Below are 21,787 nucleotides of genomic sequence, written 5' to 3'. Positions count from 1 at the left end.
ATAAGAATTAAATTAAATTAAAATATGTAGGTAGGTTATTGAATTGGTCAGTAACCACTTCACAGGTCGCGGACCTGATGGGCCGCCGCGGGAGCGGACCGCTGGGTAGGATGGACCTCTGGTCTGACCCAGTGGAGGCAACTTCTTATGTTTTTATGTTCTTATGTGGCACCTGCAGCCATAAGGGCTAGTGGGGTTGTAGACAGGTGGGTATAGTGGGTTTTGGGAGGCTCACCATACATAACCTAGAAGGGAGTTCTGGTGAGATGTTTATGCGACACCCTTTTGTGAAGTTCACAGCACTGCCCTGTAAGGTGCCCCACTGCTCTGGTATTGTCCTGGGTCCCAAATGCTGAAGTGAAAGAGGGAAAATGCTGGAAAGGCAGAAGCTCTTCTTTAAATAGCTGAAATGAGAGAGGAAGAGAACAGAAATTACAACCCTAATCACATTGCTGGACAAAGTGCTTTGAGTCATATACAACCCTGGGTTAACCTTGAAATATCCACATGTATGTCAGTGTGTAATGTAAAGTGTTTTTCCCTTCCTGGCAAAGCCATGTGAAAAGCAGCACAGCATTTCCATGTTTTGTAAGGCACAGTACTGATTGGCATGAATGTCAAAACAGACCCCCCTGAGTACCACCAAATTCTATGGCCAGCCCAAGTCAGCTGGAAGTATCCAGAGAAACACTGTACACATGCATAGAACTTCTCAGTACAAGTCAAACTGTACACATGCATAGAACTTCTCAGTACCTGGATTAAATGCAGTTTCAGGAGAGGTGGAAGATCTGTCCTCTTTAGCTGAGGGGTGGAAAAGAACAGATCTGGGTTAATTTTCAACAGATTAACTGATTTAATACTCACTGGAAAAGTAAAACGGATACAAACTTTTCAGCCTACATGAACTTGAGCTTCAGATAGAAAATATTGGCACACCCTGTGTTGGCAGTCTGGTTGTTATGCATAAAACGTCTATCTGAACTTTTAGGTCATTTCAAGACCGTACCTTCACTATGCAAAGCTGAAACCAGAATATTTCTCATCCGAATGTCTGTCATTGCACACAATGCTACAGAAATGGAGGGACAGAAGATGAAAATCTGCCATCTTGAACATGAGTTCACGTCACAGGCACAAACCTCTACCAGTCACAGGCATTGGGGAGATTTGAGGAGCAGAGGGAATAATGAGTATGATGCCAGCAGGTATCAGGTCGTTCAAGAAAAGCCTAGGAGCCTTGAATAACTGCAAACATTTAACGTCATAGAAATATATGTTCACAGATAAGTCTCCTAGGACCTGTCCAGCCTAATTCCTCCCCCATATCAAGTTCTTCCCTCATCTCTCTCTCCAAGACCCTCTGGACCTTTTCCAGGCATTTCCGAGTTCTTTTGCTGTGTTCAAGGCCCAGTTAAAAGCCCACCTCTTTGAGAGGGCTTTCGACTCCTACCTCCTCTCACCTTGGGTTCTGCATCCCCAACCCTATATGTCATGTCTAGTCTGTCCAAGTTAGATTGTAAGCTCTTCTGAGCAGGGACCATCTATAAATGTCAAAAAGTAAAGCTCTGCATACACCTTTCAGTGCTATATAAATGATAAGTAGTAGTGTTTTGGTGTCTTTGGTACATGCATCTCCTTTTAACATCTCAGCAATCTGCAGCCGTCAATCCCCTCATGCCCAGTCTCTCCCTGCTTTCTCCTTGTTGTAATTCCCTTCATTCAACTGTTGTGCAGTATTATCTTCAGTGAAAGATATCCTCATATTTACAAAGAGTTTCAAGTTTCAATAAAATTTGATATACGCCAAATCAAAATACAAGGCAGTTTACAAAGCTAAAATAGGGCAACAAACTAATACATAATCAAAAGGACGAAAGACAGGTGACAATGCATGTATATCAAATTTTAAATAAAACTTGAAACTTGACAATAAAGCAAGATTAAAATGCATCTAAAAAGAATGAAACGCCCTTAAAAGGACGATTACCAGTCCAAAGGCATCTTTGAACAAAAAGGCTTTCAAATTAATCTTAAAGGAGTTTAGAGTTATCTCCTCTGTTAGGAAATTGGGTGCAGAGTTACAAAGGGTGGGGGCTGTTACAGAAAAGATACTAGATTGCATCATATTAAAATATTTCAGTGTATTGAGAGCAAGTTTTGGATCATGGAACGAAGAGAGCATTGAGGAGAATAAGGGATTAGGAGCCTATTAATGAAATCCGGTTGGCCACTGATTCTAGTTTTGAAAGTAAGTAACATTATTCGGTGTTCTACTGGTAACCTTTCATTAATATTTTATCTTTCTTATTCTAATCTACCTACCGTAAGTATTCCTTATATCTAATTATTGATATTTCGATTATATATACCCACCCAGATCTAGAATATATCGCCTGCAAACTGGAAGACAAGCCCAACTCCACACTCAACAACATTGGAATTCTTCTGATCTATAGACCCCCCAACTCTCAAATCAAGCTCCATCCTAAAAATAACATAACTAATAACCAACTTGACATGCCAACACACAAAACTGATAATACTCGGCGATATCAACCTCCCTCTTGAATCCACGGAGAACAAAGATATCCATAAGCTCAAAACACTACTCGACGACTGCAAAATCACTGTAATGTCTTCAGGACCCACACACGAAAAAGGTCACACCCTAGACATACTTGCAACCACTCCAGCCAATCTCACTACAGACATCAAATGGTCTCCTGTACCATGGACTGGCCATTGCCTCCTAAACTTTCACCTAAACCTTTATACTGAGAACTGGAGTGACAAAGCTACCAGTAAAGAAAAATTAGTTCGAGGAAGAACACAACCAAAACTCTTCTGGAACATAGTAACAAAATCCCTAATTACCCCTTCTACCTGCACTACAACAATGCTAGCAAGCTGGAACCATACCAAAACCAACACTCTAGACATCCTCACCCCCCTCCACTCCCGAAAAATAAAGCAACATCAAACTTCCCCCTGGTTCGCCAAATCACTAAGAACAAACAACTATGCAGACGAATGGAAAGGAAATGGAGAAAAAGCGGAACACAAGAACACAGAACACTTTGGCACAAAGCAATAAATAAATACAAACTCAACTTATCGAAAGCCAAGAAAAACTATTACGCCTCCAAACTAGGCACCAAAGCATTAAACACACAAAATTTATTCCTCCTGGTATGACAGCTCACTACTCCACCGAAGCAAGACTCCACGGGTCACCCCAACAAAATCACTGCACAAGAACCAGCAGACTTCTTTCTAAATAAAATCAAAACAGTTCAATCCGATATAGACAAAGCGATTACCACGGACCATAGTTCTCTTGACACTCCAAGTCATTCCACAGAACCTACAAATGCAGACCAAATCTGGACTTCATTCTCCAGCTTGTCCATCTCGGAAACAACAAAACTACTATCCAAACTGTCAGCACGTCGCAGTCCCCTAGACAACTGCCCCACCTACCTCCTTGCAACCGTGCCTGAGGAAATCATCATCTGGATCACCAACCTTCTCAATATCTCCCTAAGACGTTTCCATGTCTTACCTTCCCTTCCTATCTCTCTCTTCTTCCGTCCTATTTCCATGGTCTGGCATCTCTTTCCTTCCTTTCTCTCCCTCCCTCCTTCCTTCCTTTCCCCTGGTCTGGTATCTGTCTCCTTCCCTTCCCCCATGCCCTGGCATCTCTCCCTCCATGGTCTGATATCTCCTTTCCTTCCCTCCCTCCCATGAACTTAGCTTCTTCTCTTGTTCCTCTCCTCTCCCTTCTCCTTCCTTCCCTCTTTTTCCCCAATTGGGTGCAGCAGCAACAGAAGCAGCATTTCCCTTCCCCCTTTCCTGTGCAAGAGAGGCATTTCTCTTCCCCTTTCCCTCCCTTTCCCTGTACAGCAGCAGCAGCATTTCCCTAGGGTCCCCCTTTCCCTATGTAGCAGAAGCATTTCTCTTTCCCCTCCCCTTCCGTTCTCTTCCTTGTGGAGCAGCAGCGTGTCTGACCAGCTCGTTCCGTTCAAAGCCGCGGGTGGCGGCTCCTTGCGAGATCCACGCCTGCGTCTGAAGCCTCTCTGATGTTCTGACGTCAGAGAGGCTTCCGATGCAGGAGTGGATAGCGCGAGGAGCCGCCAACCCGCAGCTTTGAACGGAACGAGCCGGCCAGACTCGCTGTTGCTCCAAAAGAAAGGGGAAGAGAAATGCTGTTGATCGCGTCCAGACTGCGGGCTGCAAATAAAACCTGGAGAGCCACATGTGGCCCGTGGGCCGCGTGTTTGAGACTGCTGGATTAGATAAACCCCCATGCCTGGTATTCCAAACCCATTACAAGGTGGCAGTAGCAAGCTCCCCCCCCCCCCCCCCCCATTTTCTTTTCAACTCCTGACCTTGTGTGTTTGTGGTTTTTCAGTGTAACTTTCCAAAACAAAATCTAGCACAGTTATCTAAAAAACTAGACGTAGAAGACTTCAAACTGACGGTTTGAGAGGTGGAAAGTTCGTAATGGCATAAAATTTAAAGAAGCAGAATGGCAAAAAACACGACACAGATAAGTTTGGTGCTGAAAGATGGGTCATGGAAGTGTTGCCATCAGTCATTGGTGGTTATGAACCAAGCAACGTTTTCAACACTGATGAGATGGGCCTGACAGAACATTGGCTTTCAAATACAGCAAAGCTGTTGGCTTCAAAGTGCCAAAGGAACGATTGACATCGCTGCTCAGTTGCGATATGGACGGTAGTGAAAAGCTCGAGCCATTGGTGATTGGGAAGAATCAAAATCCTCGGTGCTTCAAAAACATTAAACGCCTGCCTGTTGAATATGAAAGTAACAAAAACGCATGGATGACGGCGACACTGTGGTTTGAATGGTTGCAGAAGTTTGACAATCTGATGAGAAGGCTTAGGAGACACATTGTAATGCTGTGTGATAACTGCGTAGCACACAGCAATGACTTAAGACCAACCAACATCAAACTCATGTTTCTACCACCAAACACGACCTCTTTGATTCAGCCGATGGATCAAGGGATAATCGCAAACTTCAAACGTCATTACAGGTCACTCGTCCTAAGATATGTGAAGGAAGTGATTGATGCAAGCACGGAATCCAGCCCTCAAGCTGCTGAGCTGGCGAGAAAAATGATGTGCTCGAGTGGAGTCGAGTCTCATCGTCAACGATTTCAAATTGCTATCGACGGGCAAGCTTCGTTCATGCATCTGATGAGACAAATGAAGCTGACACTTCATCCATTGAACTCCCAGTTGGACTCTCGCCACAAGAGTTTGAGCTGTATGTCGCCGTTGATAACGATGTGCCCACATCATCTTACAGGACTAATTCCGATATCTGTATGGTCATAAAGGGCACTGCTGACAACCAAGAGTCTAGTGAGGATGGAGATACTGCTGCGGTCATCACAACTAATGAAACGCCTGCAGAGATTGTTTCCTTCTTGGACACGCTGAAGTTCCTATACACGCTGTGTTATCTGGAGATAAATGGCTGTCACGACTATGGACAGGTATGAAGAATTTGAGTTACGAAGAACACCTCGAAAAACTGGGATTGTTTACCCTCCAGAAGAGAAGGCTGCGAGGGGATATGATAGAGACTTTTAAAATACTAAAAGGTTTCGACAAAATGGAACAAGAATCTTCGTTATTCACATTGTCAACAGTGACTCGAACAAAGAGGTCATGGACTAAAACTTAGGGGAGGCAGACTCAGGACTACTATCCGGAAGTTCTGCTTCACACAGCGAGTGGTGGACGTCTGGAATGCTCTCCCGGAGGAGGTTGTGACAGAGACCACCATTCTGGGATTCAAGGGCAAGTTGGATGCACATCTTCATGCAAATCACATTGAGGGACACGGGTGAACAAGGTGTCCAGTAGAGAACACCTAGATTGGCCTCCGCGCGTGTGGGTCGCCGGACTAGATGGACCTAGGGTCTGATCCGGTGAAGGCATTTCTTATGTTCTTATCAGTAGTCAGATACACAGCCTGAATCGTGCAATCTGCATGCAGAAAATGACTGATTATTTTAGTAGAATGTTGGTTAAAAAAAAAAAAGGTTTATTGCATTAGACCGAATAGTACTGTTTCTATAACTATACCGTATTACATTTTATTCAGTTTGTTTATGGTTGAATAAAAGTTTTATTGCATTTGACTAATTTTTCTTGACTAACAAGGGCGTGCACCTAAGAGGAGTCAACTGTAACACCATAAGTTTATCTGCACCTTGTATGAGTTATTTTCAAAAAGCCCATTTATATGAATAAAGCGCTTTTTTGGCCAGGGAAGTAGTTTTCAAATTACCCTCTCATATATATAGCAGCAAATATCGGACACAACATATCAAGCAGCAAAAGCAGCAATGAAACCCTCAAGACAGGATACGAGGTTCCGACACTTACCCAAAGCCGCTCTGTACCCAAAAGCTTTTCTCCCTGGAAAATAAAAACTATAGGTTAACCAAACATCTGGATTATACAAATACAGTTAATGACCACAAACAAGAACTTAAATCTCTCTGCTCCGTTTCTTTCCTGCTGGGGGGGGGGGGGGAAATCACACACAAAAAATAAATGCAGCTGCTTTGAGAGAGAAAACATTCAACAAAGTAAATGACGGCAGTTAAAGACCTCAATGGTCCAACCAGTCTGCCCAAAAACACAGTACTATACCTGGATGATCACAGGCTGCTAGATCAGAGTGATTCTGGGATAGTCAGTTTAACATGCCACGTTAATCTAATCTAATCTAATCTAAACCTTAAGTTTATATACCGCATCATCTCCATGAGAATGGAGCTCGACACAGTTTACAAGAACTTAAAATAGTGGGTAGAGAAGAAGAAAAAGGATGACATGAACTTATGTGTAGAAGGGGGGAGAGAAAGGGGGGAAGGATAGAGCTACAATTTGCTGAAAAGCCAGGTTTTCAGTTGTTTGCGGAATAACTGAAGGGAGCTCAGGTTCCGCAGCGGGGTGGTGAGGTCGTTCCAAAGACCTGTGATTTTGAAGAGAAGGGATTTTCCCAGTTTGCCTGAATAGTGGATGCCATCAATATGTTTTTGGTACTTATGAAGCAGTCACCACCTTTGCCCATACTTTTCAAACCAAAACCTAGCTACAAAGATACCATTTCTCACTTTTGCTGGATTTTACTTGAATGCACCAAGTCAGTGGAAAAGGGTAGATAAAATATTAGTAAATTTAATATAATCTAGGCATTACTTAAGATGCCAACAAAATGGCCCTGCTGTCTCTGGATGGCCAATGCTATTTTGATATCTTCACCGTTTTTATGGCATTAAAAAGGAGAGACTGTCTTCTGAAGAATTTACCAGCCCACAAATGAGGTAAGTGATCTAAGGGAAAGCTGGGAGGCTTAGAGAGAGAACCCGGAAAGGGTTCCCTCATTTCTTCTTCAGTAGATGTGAGGGGGCTGATGGAACCCGACATTTCTCTTCACATTTTGGTTTTGTTTCAAATTGAAGAAACTGTTTAACTTGGCCTTCAGGAGGTAACATACTAATACCTGCTATTGATATACTGGTTTTATTTTCTAATAGAACATGATACAGACATATAAAATCATGAAAGGCATAGAGAGGGTGGATAGGGACAGATTCTTCAGACTAGCGGGGACAACAAAAACAAGAGGTCACTCAGAAAAACTGAGAGGGGACAGATTCAAAACGAATGCAAGGAAGTTTTTCTTCACTCAGAGGGTGGTGGACACCTGGAACACGCTTCCAAAGGAGGTAATAGGACAGAGTACAATACTGGGTTTCAAAAAGGGACTGGATGACTTCCTGAAAGAGAAGGGGATTACAGGGTATAGATAGAAGGTTACACTACAGGACAAAAGCGAAAAGCATATGTGAGTTTTAGGGTAGGAGCACTATCAGGTCCTGGACCTGAGGGGCCGCCGCGTGAGCGGACTGCCGGGCACGATGGACCTCCGGTCTGACCCGACAGAGGCAAGTCTTATGTTCTTATGTTCTAGAAAACATTTCACCATATCTTTCCTAAAGGTTGAATTCACTATGTATACATTGGAAGATTTCTTTACATGCAGATGTTCTCCTGCAGCTGCCTAGCCGGACTTTGTCTAAGGATTAAGGGTCCTAGAAAACCATGAAACTCTTTCAGTCCTATCTTCATACAATGTACATATGGATTTTCCAAGATCTTATTGCTGACCTACAAGTGTGTTCATTCTGCTGTCCCTCAATATCTCTCCTCACTTCTCTCTCCTTATACTCCTCCCAGAGAACTCCGTTCCTCAGATAAGTCACTCTTAGCGTTACCCTTCTCCTCCACTGCCAATTCCAGACTTCGTTCCTTTCATCTAGGTGCCCCCCTATGCCTGGAATAAATGACCCGAGTTTGTCTGTCAAGCCCCTTCTCTTCCCTTGGTTAAAAGCAGACTGAAAACCCACCTTTTTCATATAGCTTTCAATCCTTAACCCTATTCCTCTGCCCTCCAACCCAGCCCACTGATTAACCGTTCCCCTTAACTGTATCCATGACATCCTGTTTGTCTGTCTTGATTGTTTAGATTGTAAGCTCTTTGGAGCAGGGACTGTTTTCGTACTCTTTGTTATTCTGCGCAGGGCTGCATGCGTCTGGTAGCACTATAGAAATAATTAATAGTAATAGTATCATATTCCCATACTGTCACCCAGTATGATCAGAGAGACCAGCTCACATATCTGTTTCTCATTTTCCTTGGGCGATATGGTTATCACTGTCACTTTTTTTTTACTGCAAATAAAGGTCTGAAACAATCTTAGCTTGGAAGAATGGTGCTCTCACATTTAAAAGTTCTTAAGTCGTATCTAAAATTTTTTTTTTTCAGTTTAATAGGGACTATGTCATAAGTATCCTCTATGCGGGAAAATTGGGCCAAATCTCTCTTTTTCAGAATCACAGAGCTCTGGAATAATCTTACTGCCCCACTACGGAACCTGGGCTCCTTCCAATTATTCCGTACCTGAAAACTAGGCTCTTCACAAAATTGTAATGTTCTCTTCCCCCCTGGACTCAACATACAACCCCTCTATGCTACTCCTTCCTTTATTAAACTCTTGTAAACCATGCGAGCTCTATAATTATGAAGAGGATGCAGTATATAAACTTAAGGTTTAGTTTAGTAAGTATTTCGGATTACAATTTTTTTAAATCTCCGTGGAGATACAGACATCTTCTGTGAAATCCACGACTTTAGCCAGAACTATTTCATTGGAATCTTGTCAAAAATTTTTAACCCAGGTTTAACATACAGGAAGCATTAGTAACTGCTTCCCAGATGTGAAATACTGGGTGAATCAGAGGATGAGAGTGGTCCAGTACCAGCCTGAATTAGAAAAGATTCAAGGAATAATAGCCTATAACTGTCTTTCTAAAGATCTTGCTAGGAGTGTGTAAGTACTGGGGAGAGGGTTAGTTTCCCTGATCCTCACGGAGGGAAGAGAACTCAGGTTGTTAGCCATGTGCACATCATGGAGATTCCTGAAGAGGGATGGGACACAGACTTTCAGCCAGGATTTCACAGTATAACAGGTGATGGGGATGGAAGGGGTGAGAATTCAGCAAGGTGCTCTGCAAGTACAGCACTAGGCATCCTCCAAAGTAGGATACAAAGAACAGATACAGAGCTAGGCCAGGCTTCCTTTTGTATAATAAGAAGTTTGTGTGAGGAGAGGGAGGGACCACAGAGCTCAACTAGGCATTTCTCACTATATGGTGAGGGCTTCAGAGCTCAGTCAGTCAGTCCTCAGTATAACACCCCAGAGGGACTGGAGAAGTGGAAGGGCAGAAATCTGTCATGCATCTAAGTTGTTATACAGTGTTCCCCATCATCCTAGGGAGACCCATTATCCGCCCTCAATCTCTTACCTCTTTGTTTCTTCCAGATAATGACTCCAATCGCTACCAGCACTCCAGAAATCACTCCAATGATGATTACAATTAGTAGGGAAGATGGCGATTTTGGCTCTAACAGATAGAAAAGCAACAAAATGCCCATGGTATGAACCTGTGTAATATTTCAGTCCTTCTTAGCACCCCTCCCCCATCACTGAACCTCCAAGATCGCCATGCTTACCTTTTAGGAACTACTCTAGAACAATGCTTGAATTATAAAGTTGTAAATCATCTCAAATGGCATTGGGTAAATAATCAGCGTATAAAAAAAAGTAATAAACACACACACAATATACAGTTAAGCAATAAAAATAAAGGACCACCATATCTTATCCATCCCTTCCTTGAAGGAAGAGAGGCTTTTAAGCTGTTGAGCTCTGTGCCGGACAGGGGCGGGAAGAAATGGAGCTGAACGAAAACAAACAAACGCTGCCCGCACAGAGCATGGAGTCGCGCCCTCGGCTTATTATCCTCCCCCTTCCTCCTCTTCACGCTGGTGTCCCAGCCTCCCTCTTCTCCGTCACCCGCCCCCGTCCGGTGCGGGGTGGGGGGGTACTCGAGTAACCTGGATCAGGAGGACAGGGAGAGGGTGCGAGCGCTGGGGACAGCTGGACAGAAGGGGGCGCTGCAGGCACCCCAGCAACGGGAAGAGGAGGAGAGGGCCCTGGGATCTGGGTGATAGGGGGAAAGAAAGTGGAGGGTGGTATGGGCACCCAGGTACAGGCACTGCAGAAACCCGGACAGAGGGTGCGGTTACTGCTGCACCGGGACAGCGGCCTCGGCCGAAGCGGCAAAGATCGCTGGGACCAATATTCCTGAAGGAACTGGAGGTAAAAGGAAGAGAGAAGGGCTGCTGCTGGGCAGGGGGACATGTAAGTCTCCCTCCAACTTAGGAATCAAGGAAACTCTTATATCTTGGCATCCCAAGTCCTCTAAATTTTCTTCACACTTCTACCTCTAACCCTCTATTGTAGTTCCTTCCTATTTCTCCTACTGTAAACCGCGTCAAGCTCTACGAACGTGGCGATGATGCGGTATACAAACCTAAGGATTAGATTAGATTAGATTAGAAGAGACAGAAAGAAAGAAAGACAGAGACACACAGACAGGGACAGAGACAGAAAGAAATGGGGGCAGGGAGAGAGAAAGACAGACTGACAGAGATTTAAAAAAAAAAAAAAGAAAGAAACACCTCAGCAGCACCCCATTGTGCTAAAAGTCTACACATCTATTCTAGCACCCGTTAATGTAACAGTCTTAAACACTAGTCTCTTTATAAACAGAGATGGATGTCAATCAATGATTGACCTCCTTACTGTAACAGTGTTCCAGTAGCCCCACTCTCTGAAGTGCTGCCCTCTTCCTCCACCTCCTACACAGCAGAGAGGTACCTGCACAGACTACAGACACCTCTAACAAAGATTTGGGCATTTTAGAAAGTTTCAAGCTGTGAATCCTGAGTGGATTCACAATCCCATTTCAACTAACCAGATTATTTGGACTCTCCGAATCAAATCATAGTATCGAGAACTCACGGCCAATCAGATTACTCAATTCATCTCACTGACCTCATAACTAGCACAACACTTCATGTGTCGTTTTCAGGAAACCTTATACCTTCAATTTTTCAAGTGTTACACGCTATAACTCCTAAAACTCACAAGCTGTTGCTATAACGAAAAAGTCTGTCTTCATGTGGAAACTGTGGATCTCAAGTGTCTGCGGTTATTTCCATTAGAACCAGTCTTGGTTAATAACCTTAATGCAGACTATCATCGGTCCAACTGTCTCTATTTGGTGATTATATAAAAAAATTTTTGTTACTCTTAAACTTTTTTTAAGTGCAGTTTATTTAAATCCATCAATAGGTGTTTAGTATAACTGCACTTAAAAAAAAGTTTAAAAGTAACAACATTTTTTTTTAAAATATAATCACCAAATAGAGACAGTTGGACCGATGATAGTCTGCATTAAGGTTATTAACCAAGATTGGTTCTAATGGAAATAACCGCAGACACTTGAGATCCACAATCTCCACATGAAGACAGACTTCTTCGTTTTTAGGAAAGCAATACAGCCTTAGCTTTGTACTCCATTGCCACTCGGCAGTAAGAGTGCATGTGAGAAGAGCAATATTTTGCTAAATAGTTCAGTGACAGACCAGAAACCTATAAAAAAAAAAAAAAAAAACTTTATAGCTAATCTACATTGTATAATCAAGCCCTGTAAGGTTAAACCAGCTGACTCCCTCATCTTCCCAACTCGGATTAATCCCAGACTTACCCCAGAGGACGATGAGTGACTCTGGCATGCTGCTGTGTTCCACGTGGCAGGAGTACCTGGCTTCCTCCTGGGGGTCAATCTCCACGGACTCCCGGGTCTGGTAGGTGCCATCGTGGTTGGGGAGAATGTCTTTGGATGCTGTTCCATGCATGATGTTTCCATTCTTCATCCATTTCACATCAATCTCACGGGGGTAAAACCCGGTCACTTGGCAGTGCAGGGTGATGAGACGCTCCTCAGACTTTCGATCTGAGACCTTCACTTGGGGCCGGACTGTGGGGAAGAGAAGGGGGAGGGGAAAACAGGAATCGGGTGTTCAGAACAGAGTACACATCCTATACGATAGGACCCAGAGTCCCTCCTAACTCCCCAGACACAGTCCTACTGCCCGGAGAGGGATCTCTGCCCACTGAAAACAGAAGCCCAGCTTTTCCTTGACTGGGACTGCCAATATACTGGATTGGACATCATCCAACCTCTCTCTGCATAAGGGACACACAATCCTATAAACCACCAAATCTACCCCCCCCCCCTAAGGGTCAGCAGAAGACTGCAGTGGTCTGAGGATGTACAGGCCTAATGCAGGCATAAGCAACACAAGTAACTGACTAGGGCCCTAAGATTTAAAAGGCGCCAGCTATCCAATCAGGTGTCCAGGAAATCATTGTGTGTCCCATCCTACCAATGAGACCAACTGGGTGGGTTCCAGGGACTGGGGACAGAAACCCCAAGTCAGAAGCATGTGCTGTGCCAGTCTAGCCCTTATGCATTTTAGACACTAAACTCACTGTTTTTCTAATCCACCATTGCCCTTTGTTCATCCTGGTGTTGGGGGAGAAGCAAAATGTCACCTTCAATACAAGTGACACAGGTGTACGGCAGCAAAGGTGGGACTCAGTATTGTGCCCTAGGAACAGGGTCAGGGCTTGGGGTTGTTACCTTTATGTTGCAGCTGCTTGGCTCCATACGTGATGTGTTTCTCTAACCACTGGATGCATGTCTGCTCAAGGTAACCCTTCCAATACTCAGCAAGTCCTCTGTCTGCATTCAACATCTGTGTGGACATGTCCGCTCCTGGCTTTGCCGGCAACCAGGTCTGTCTGTCCTTATCCAGGCTGATGAAGTCATGCCCATCGTAAGCATACTGAAGAAATCCCCAAGTGCTGCCATTTTGGTTCTTTTCACAGCCATACATCTCCTGTAAAGTGTGTAGCCCTTAGACAAACAAAGAAAACAGTGGAGGAGGGGATGAGTGTCTTTACAGGCCAATGAGAGAAATGAAAGAGTTGTTGGAGAGGGGAATTTTCCAGGAAGGAGGAATCAACGGCAAGCAGGGATTGGGGGTTGAGACACGGGGCTCTAGGTTTGCAATCATGGAAAGGCACAAGGCGTTGGAAAGAAAGACTAGGATCACAAGGGCATTCTCTCTATCCTCATGCCAGCACCCCCCTTTGGTCTTCCACCCTAAGTCATTACCAGTGCTTACATACCAGATATCCTTCCTATTCAAAGGAGGAAGTTTGTTCACATGTATGAGTTCTTTAGTGAGGACGACGCTCACACCTGACTTTGGGCCTCCTCTACCCTTGTTCCACAACACTACATTTGAGAAATTCTCCTGCATGGTCCCCTGAGGTTCCAGTTAAGGTACTCATCGCTCATCAGAGTTTTCTACTGGGTATACCTTCCTTTTTTGTACAGATCAATTACCCCTTGTATTTCTGTGCCAGGCTGCACTACACAACTGTTCTTGCACTTTGGAAATCAGCTTCTTCCTGTTCATCTCAAACATTTTATAACATTTAAGCAGTTTTCTCCAAGGCATTTCCTACAGATCAAACGTTGTCTCTGGGGGCAATACCCTGCATCTTTTCTAAATTCCTTTGTTTAGTGCTTTCCCTCCTTTAGCTTAGTTCAATGTTTTCAGTAAGTTTAAAAGTTTCTGCTGTTATTAATATTTTAGAGTTTGTTCCTCTGTTCCCATTCATTTGCAAATTTTGAATGCAAACTGCTCAGATACAACTTGTTTAGATGTATATCAAAAAGTATTGTAGGAGAGGGAGGATGCTGTACCACTGTTATCAGTCACTCACCTGCGCTCTGGTTGTAACGATCCATAAGTATCTGTATGTCCGCTTTGAAGTTTTCCTGCCAGCCTCTCAGAGCCTTAGTATTTCGCTTCAGGTACTCTGGATCCTGGTTCTTCACCTCACTCATCCATTTGGCCTGGGACTGAACCTCTTGGCTCCTACCGTCATACCAGATGAAGGGCAGATCATCCACATATCCGATAGCATAAAACTCTGGTGCTCCAGATATGGACTCTGACAGCCCCGTGTAAAAATACCGGAGAGAGTGAGACCCTGAAACAAAGAGACGTTATCACCTCCAGCTCATTATTAATCAGTCTAATCTCATTACTCCTCCACAGGAACAGAAGCCTGGTGGAACCTCACTCCGTCTTATTACAATTTTCCCCTAAGATGCATGGTCGCTTATTCTGAAGCCCAGATCTGTCCGAGGACCTCAAACTAGACGTGAGAAGCCCCCAAGTCAGTAAAAGTAATGGGAACCACTTGACAACACCACTCCTTAAACACAGCCATTTCCCACAGCTGGGAGCATTCCCTATCAAAGGCACATGAAGTGAGACAGGGAGGGCAAACAGGTTAATTACTTGGGGTCCCAATGCCACACGTGGTCTCCTTGGCAATGCTGATTGATATTACTGTTTCGGCTAGCAAGGTCATCAGATCCAAAGAGCTCTTTGGAACCGATTGACATTACTGTGGCAGGAAATTCTATCCTTATTAGTTACAGGAGTCAAGGCTGCCTAGGAACCTTGCTCTTTGTACACAGGATAACATTTAAGACTTTATGGAAAGCCAATTTCTGTCTTTCATCTTCTGATTCCAAATACACCAGTCAAATCTAATATAATCTAACCTAAATTGACATTTATAAAAGTAATTTCTCCCTAGAAATAGGTGCAGAGTGGCTCACAATAAAAATTATGCTCATACTTATTACAAAATAAAATTTGTTACAAACATCCAACTTGGAACGCAAATGAATAAGCCATTTTATTGCTTAAATCAGGATCATTTAGTCCAGTGTTCTTCAACCACCGGTTCATGGACCAGTGCCGGTCCACAGAAATTTCCTGCCGGTCCACAGGGCATCAGGCCCAAAACAGTGTTCTTCAACCGCCAGTCCATGGTGCAATCAATGCGGCGTTATCTTCGAGCCAGCTCCCTCTTCCTAACTGATTCAGTGCACAAAGCCACAGGCAATGGCTCCTATAGGCATCCTGCACCTGAACCGGAAGCCTTCTCTCTGACGTTGCAACGTCAGAGGAAAGGCTTCCAGATGAGGCACGGGACGTGCAAGGTGCAATTAGTACTATTATGGGGGTGGGGTCTGGGGTGGAGATTTGGTAGAGATGGGCGGGGTTTGGCCCATGACTTAGCCCCATGTTCTTCAACTGCCGGTCCATGGACCGATGCCGGTCCATAGAATAATTCTTTTATTTCTGCCAGTCCATAGGTGTAAAAAGGTTGAAAAACACTGATTTAGTCAACTCCCTCTTTTAGAATCATCAGTGGCGTACCTGGCAGGGTGGGAATCTGGGGCTGAGCACCCTCCTCATCCTTTTTGGTTGAGGGGGGATCAGTCCGCCTGCTTCAGCAGGGAAGGATGGGGGGCCCCACCCATAGCTATGCCTAGGCAGATCATGATCCTTGTCGGGCGCTATAAGAAATCATAAAGCAATTTGAAACTCTTGTTTATACCACAGGATCCGCACCCCTCCCCACCCACTACGCCCTGCTCCTACCAACCCCCTGAGTGAAGTTTCTTTAAGGATTAGAGAATGACACGGGGACCATTTACCACAGTAAACCATGGTCACTGCAGTAAATCCACAGGAATGGAAACATTTGCAACTGGTTTTCCACAGGAATGGGGACAAGACCTTTTACTGCCCCGTGGGAGCGGTGAAAAGTCTTGCTCTTGTGGTAAAAAAAATTGTGCCCATGTCAGAATCGGCATCTCCTCCCCAGCTCCTCTTGGGCCTATTTCACCTTCAGGAGCCAGCCATGCCACAATGAAGACAGAAGGAACCCAAAACCAAAGCCTGAAACCAATGTGATTTGAAGAATAAAATTACCACAAAAGGTAGAAAAAAAAATTATTTTATATTTTGTGATTAGAATATTTCTGATTTGAAATATGTATCCTGCTAGAGCTGGTATTAGACATAACTGGGGACCGCAAAGCCCAGGCTGTGCTTCTTTAGCTTCCAGCTGGCTTAGGGCTCTCTTTCTGACCAGGGGGCAGTTGCCCTAGTTGCTCTCCCCTAACACTGTTCCTGCCATGTGTGACTGAAGTATTTTGTTAGCTTGATTTCTCTATGTAGCATTTTGTAGTAATTTGGTTTGTTCAATTTTCACAATAGTGGAGGGGATATTTGTGAAAGGGAGGGAAGACAGGGGTTTTGTTGATCCTTGCTCGGTATTATTTGTGTTTATAAAATGACAATTGTACAGAATATTGTCTCTTTTTATACTTTAATAAAATAAGTTCAGTATAAAATGATACTGTGTTTCTCCGAAAATAAGACCTACCCCGAAAATAAGCCCTAGTATGATTTTCGGGGTAGGTCTTAATATAAGCCCTACCCTCCAAAATAAGCCCTAGTTGCCAGCAGCAGCGTTTCCCCCGCCTTCCATCTCTCCCTCCCATCTGAACCCTTACTGAGACTGAAATACCTGGGAACAAACGGCAGCGGCAGCAGCACAGGCTGCATCGCGGCCTGCCCTTCTCACGCCCGGCCGTTCCTTGCTGTGTTACTAATGACATCATGATCATCAATGAAGGAGACATGAGGACAGGCCGCGATGCAGTCTGTGCTACTGATTGTTCCCAGGTATTTAGGCTGGGAGGGAGAGATGAAAGGATCAGCAGGGGGAGGTGCCGGGTGCGCAGCGGTGGTGACGGCGGAGGGGGGGAGGGGTGATAGAAAGATGCTGCACAGGGGGATGGGAGGAAGGGATGGATAGAAGCTTCAAGGGTTCAGCTGCACAGGGGGATGGGAGGGAGGGATAGAAGCTGTAAGGAATCAGCTGGGGATGGGTAAGAGGGGAGGAAAGATGCTGCACATGTGGGGGAGAGAAAGGAAATAGGAAGTATTGGGAGTGTAGGAGATGATCATTACAGAAAAAATAAGCCATCCCTGAAAATAAGACACTGTCTTATATTAATTTGGAGCCCCAAAAAGGCACTAGGTCTTAGTTTCGGGGAAACACAGTAACTATTCGAGGCTTGTGCAGATGGGATCCGACAGTTTGCAGGGCAGGGGACTGGGACGAGCTCACGAAGACGGGGTGGGAATGGTAATAGATTCCCCTCCAACCGTGTCATTTTCTATTAAGGATCTATTCTAAGGAACTCTCGCCTGCTCTCTCAAGGATCCCATCCCTGGAAATAAGAGGATTTGTATGAACAGGAAACTCACCCGAGGAGCCGTAGCCCGGAGAGAAACACCCGAAGGCAAAGATCAGCCGTAAAAAGAACATCTCTTAGGTTTCTGACAAAGCTTATGGCTGGTCTTTTTACCAGACCTGAATCGTCAGTTGTTGTTCAGTGGAAATCGAAAGTGAAAGTGTTTTGGGGACTGGCCCATCAAGAGCTCCTTTTACTAAGCTGTATAAGCACTAGCGCATTCAATCAATGTGCTAAAATTGTTTTTTATTTTTAGTGCAGGGAATGGGTTTGGAGGTCAAGAGCTGATCAACAACTGTGCACCGACTGATTGGCACAACCAGCGCATGGCCATTAATGGAGAAAATTAAAAATAGCCTGGGAGACCCACATGCTACAAAAAAAGAACAAAAAGTATATGGCAGATTTGCAAACGAAATGTGTATCGGGTACAATGTTGTAAACTATATAAATGTGGTGTACCCAATTATAATATTTTATATATTCTTTCAAATACTTTTTCAAAACGAGCCTCAGCCCCACCACTCCACCGCATATATTTACTTCACATCGCGGGAAGTATATTGTGGTGCTTCATCATTGGCTACAAGTTATGAAAATTATTTTGAAAAAAATTTTTTTATTCTGATTTTATGAAAAGTCTTAAAGAATAAATATCAAAATGGATTTCCCATTACTATGTCTCTTTTAAAAGTAAGTAATACTTAGCTTCAGCCAAAAACCCAGGGAGTCAGACCCGACATGTTTCACACATTGGTGTTTTCTCAAGGGTCTCCCTGAAAAATAAACAAGTAGAGCTGTTATAATACGTTTACAACCCGCCCTGCCTAAATCTGTTTCTAAAACTGTTCTACTACCATTTCGCTATTTAGTGCTTACCAGGGGTGCCGCTGTCATCCGACTCCTATCGCTTATGGAAAAAAGATGGCGGCGGCGTCCTCTGGCCCCGGTTTAAATGCTAATTTCAAATGAGTAAGACTCCGCCCCCCACAGCTGATTGGATCTGACCAGAGTTACAGTGAACCCCATTCAATCTCACTGTTGAGCCCACACGGCTCAACAGTGTCAAGACTAAAGATCAATCTTTGTTCAGTTTCGTTCAATTTGACAGAATCTCCCTCTCCAGCCCGCCCTGTTATTTTCTTTATGACCCGCCACCTAAAGTCATTAACAGTGTGTTTGAACTTAAGCCAGTGTTCAACCAGCGGAGCATGCTTGACTTCGTTAAGAACACGCGATTTGTGTTCAGTCAATCTGGTCTTTATCCTTCTACTAGTGCGCCCCACGTATACGAGGTCACAAGGACATACAATGGAATAAATAACTCCTTGGGAATTACAATCTGTAATATGCTCTGATTTTAAAATAATAGATCTTCCCGGAACCTCCCAAGAGTCCCCCTGAATGGCTGAGGAACACCATTGACAACGTCCGCATATCCCGTGGGTGCCCCCTATCCTTACCTCGGGGTCAACCCTGTATTTTTGAAAATTACAGCGTTGTCCTAGCGTAATACCTCGTGTGTACGCTATACGAGGAAAAACTTCAAGGGATTTGTGGGAACGCACTACAAACCAGTATTTTCTCAGTATATCCACCACTGTTTTTACTGCTTTAGAGTAAGGAAGAACACACGTAAGAATCTCATACACTTCTTGCTCCTCTGTATGTTCCTGTAGTAATAGATCTCTTTGAGCAAATTTCGCCCTATATAGGGCCTGTTTTATGGATTTCTCAGGATAGCCTCTGCAATGGAGGCGATCACTCAATTTAGCAGCTTGAATTTTATATTCTTCCATTGATGAACAAATCCTGCGTAATCGCAAGAATTGGCCTATTGGTAAATTAAAGCGAAGTTTGAATGGGTGGAAACTGGTGAAGTGTAATATGGTATTCCGAGTTACTGGTTTGATGTATAGGGATGTGGAAATATTCGCCCCGTTAGCTTGGACAGTAATGTCCAAAAAATCTATCGTGGTCTGGTGGCATGTCATTGTGAACTTGATGTTAGTGTCCACTGTATTCAAAAATTCAATAAACTTGTCCAAATTCTCCTTGGAGCTGTCCCAAATGAAAAAGATATCGTCTAGAAATCTGCCCCAGAACCCAATATACGTGTTCCATGGGGATGGATATATCCAGGTTTCTTCAAAACGTGCCATGTAAAGGGCAGCCACAGAGGGGGCCAAGGTGGCACCCATTGCCACCCCCTGGATTTGTTGGTAGAATTTATGATGGTATTGAAAATAGTTGTGTTTAATGACCCACGTGGCCAAATACATCAAAAATGTGGTGGAAATACGGTGAGTGGTTCTACTTTGGAGGGATTCTTTGATAACTGCCAATGCTTCCTCCTGTGGAATCTGAGTGTATAACGAAACAACGTCCAAAGTCACTAACCATCTGTCAGTCGTATTAAGTTGAAGAGCTGTAATATTCGTCAAAAAATGGGACGAATCCCTGATATAGGACTTTATCTTCGGGACCTCATCCCTAAGGAAGAAGTCCACCATTTTAGATAAGGGCTCAAGTATAGAGGACCGGGTGTTGACTATTGGTCTCCCTGGAGGATTTTTGAGAGTCTTGTGTATCTTAGGAACAAATGATATACTGGGAACCCTGGGATTCTTCTCAAATAAGAATTGATATTCTTTCTTGGTAATTTCACCTTGCTCCTGATACCGATTTAAGAGGTTCAATATCTCTATACCCAACTCTGTAGTTGGATCCCCATCAAGAAGTTTATACGCCTTTGTATCTGCCAACTGACGTCTGGCTTCAATGTCATACTCGTTAGTGTTAAGAATGACCGTGGCCCCTCCCTTGTCTGCCTTAGTGACAATGATGTCATTGTTAGCCATCAGTTCTTGAAAGCCTAATGTTTGGGCTCTAGTGGTGTTATAGGGACCTACGTTCTGCCAGTTCTTTTGGAGTTCCTTTAGGTCTGCAAAAATTAGTTCTTGAAAAGTAAAAATAAGGGGATCCATGGGGCCCGGAGGGACCCAGCGTGATTTTAACTTACAGATGGGGATAGAGCATTCTTGCCTCGCAGTTTGAATAGACTCGCTATCTTCCTCCAGTGGTTCAAGCTCCCCTACAGAATTGTCTTGAAAGAAAACCTTACATTGCATCTTCCTTACGAAAGCGTGCAAAGCAGAATGTAATTTGAAGAAGTCCGGTGGGTGAGTCATAACAAACCCCAGACCTTTTTCAAGAATTTCTTTCTGTGCAATCGTAAGAGTTACAGAGGACAAATTTATCACTGACGTGATATTGTCGTCCGAGCTTTGCCTCTCGTTCGTTGTTGTCGAGTCCGTCCCCGTCCTCGGGTATCCGAACTGGTTAACTCCCCTGGCTTCTCGGTGGTAACCTCTGTGGAACCGTCTGTGGAAATATCTGATTCTCCTGAAGTGCTGTCAAATGTTACTTTTTTCTTCTGTAAGGTTCCAAAATTCTTCCTTTGCCATGTGTATACCCTGTCTTGTGCATAGTCCCTCTGGTCTCTCTTTAGTTTTTTGATTTTATTGATCTTAATCTCGTCTCTGAATGTCTTCATAGACGTTTTTAATTCACTCAATTTACGATCAAATTCAGTTGTATCTATTCCCAGGCGTAGCTCACTTTCGATGTTGTTCGCTTTTATACATAATTCCTTTTCTGTATTCTCCGTGGTTTCTACTAGAAGAATCATGAGATCTCTGGAGCACTTATTTAATATAGCTGTCCAGCGGTCTGTAAAGAGTTTATCAGTTGAAATCATCTTGGGCATAGTAAAAGAGCCCAAGATGATTTCAACTGATAAACTCTTTACAGACCGCTGGACAGCTATATTAAATAAGTGCTCCAGAGATCTCATGATTCTTCTAGTAGAAACCACGGAGAATACAGAAAAGGAATTATGTATAAAAGCGAACAACATCGAAAGTGAGCTACGCCTGGGAATAGATACAACTGAATTTGATCGTAAATTGAGTGAATTAAAAACGTCTATGAAGACATTCAGAGACGAGATTAAGATCAATAAAATCAAAAAACTAAAGAGAGACCAGAGGGACTAT

The 21,787-nt window shown here is 43.8% G+C and overlaps 1 protein-coding gene across 1 annotated transcript; it reads right to left on the bottom strand.

Moving 5' to 3' along the window:
* Nucleotides 1-275: 275 nt before the first annotated feature.
* LOC117350822 (major histocompatibility complex class I-related gene protein-like) lies at nucleotides 276-17,898 on the bottom strand. Its single transcript, XM_033925460.1, has 8 exons — nucleotides 17,743-17,898; nucleotides 14,321-14,590; nucleotides 13,167-13,442; nucleotides 12,228-12,500; nucleotides 9,918-10,016; nucleotides 6,426-6,458; nucleotides 757-804; nucleotides 276-404 (listed from the first exon to the last, which is right to left on the bottom strand). Exons 1-8 carry the CDS (start codon nucleotides 17,801-17,803, stop codon nucleotides 397-399), a joined length of 1,068 nt encoding a protein of 355 aa, XP_033781351.1. The 5' UTR covers nucleotides 17,804-17,898; the 3' UTR covers nucleotides 276-396.
* Between the last annotated feature and the right edge of the window lie 3,889 nt (nucleotides 17,899-21,787).

This window comes from Geotrypetes seraphini, chromosome 16, assembly GCF_902459505.1.
Source record: "Geotrypetes seraphini chromosome 16, aGeoSer1.1, whole genome shotgun sequence".
Taxonomy (NCBI): domain Eukaryota; kingdom Metazoa; phylum Chordata; class Amphibia; order Gymnophiona; family Dermophiidae; genus Geotrypetes; species Geotrypetes seraphini.
Note: the sequence above shows the minus strand (reverse complement) of the source record. Positions and strands in the feature narration are given on the sequence as shown.

What these genes read in the sequence shown, in the direction of transcription:
- LOC117350822 (XM_033925460.1), bottom strand. Translation starts at nt 17,803, where the DNA reads ATGTTCTTTTTACGGCTGATCTTTGCCTTCGGGTGTTTCTCTCCGGGC. An exon ending in CAAGCAGCTGCAACATAAAG is followed by an intron (nt 12,501 to 13,166) that starts GTAACAACCCCA and finishes TCTTCCCCACAG; the next exon opens with TCCGGCCCCAAGTGAAGGTC. An exon ending in GTCACTCATCGTCCTCTGGG is followed by an intron (nt 10,017 to 12,227) that starts GTAAGTCTGGGA and finishes TCTATCTGTTAG; the next exon opens with AGCCAAAATCGCCATCTTCC.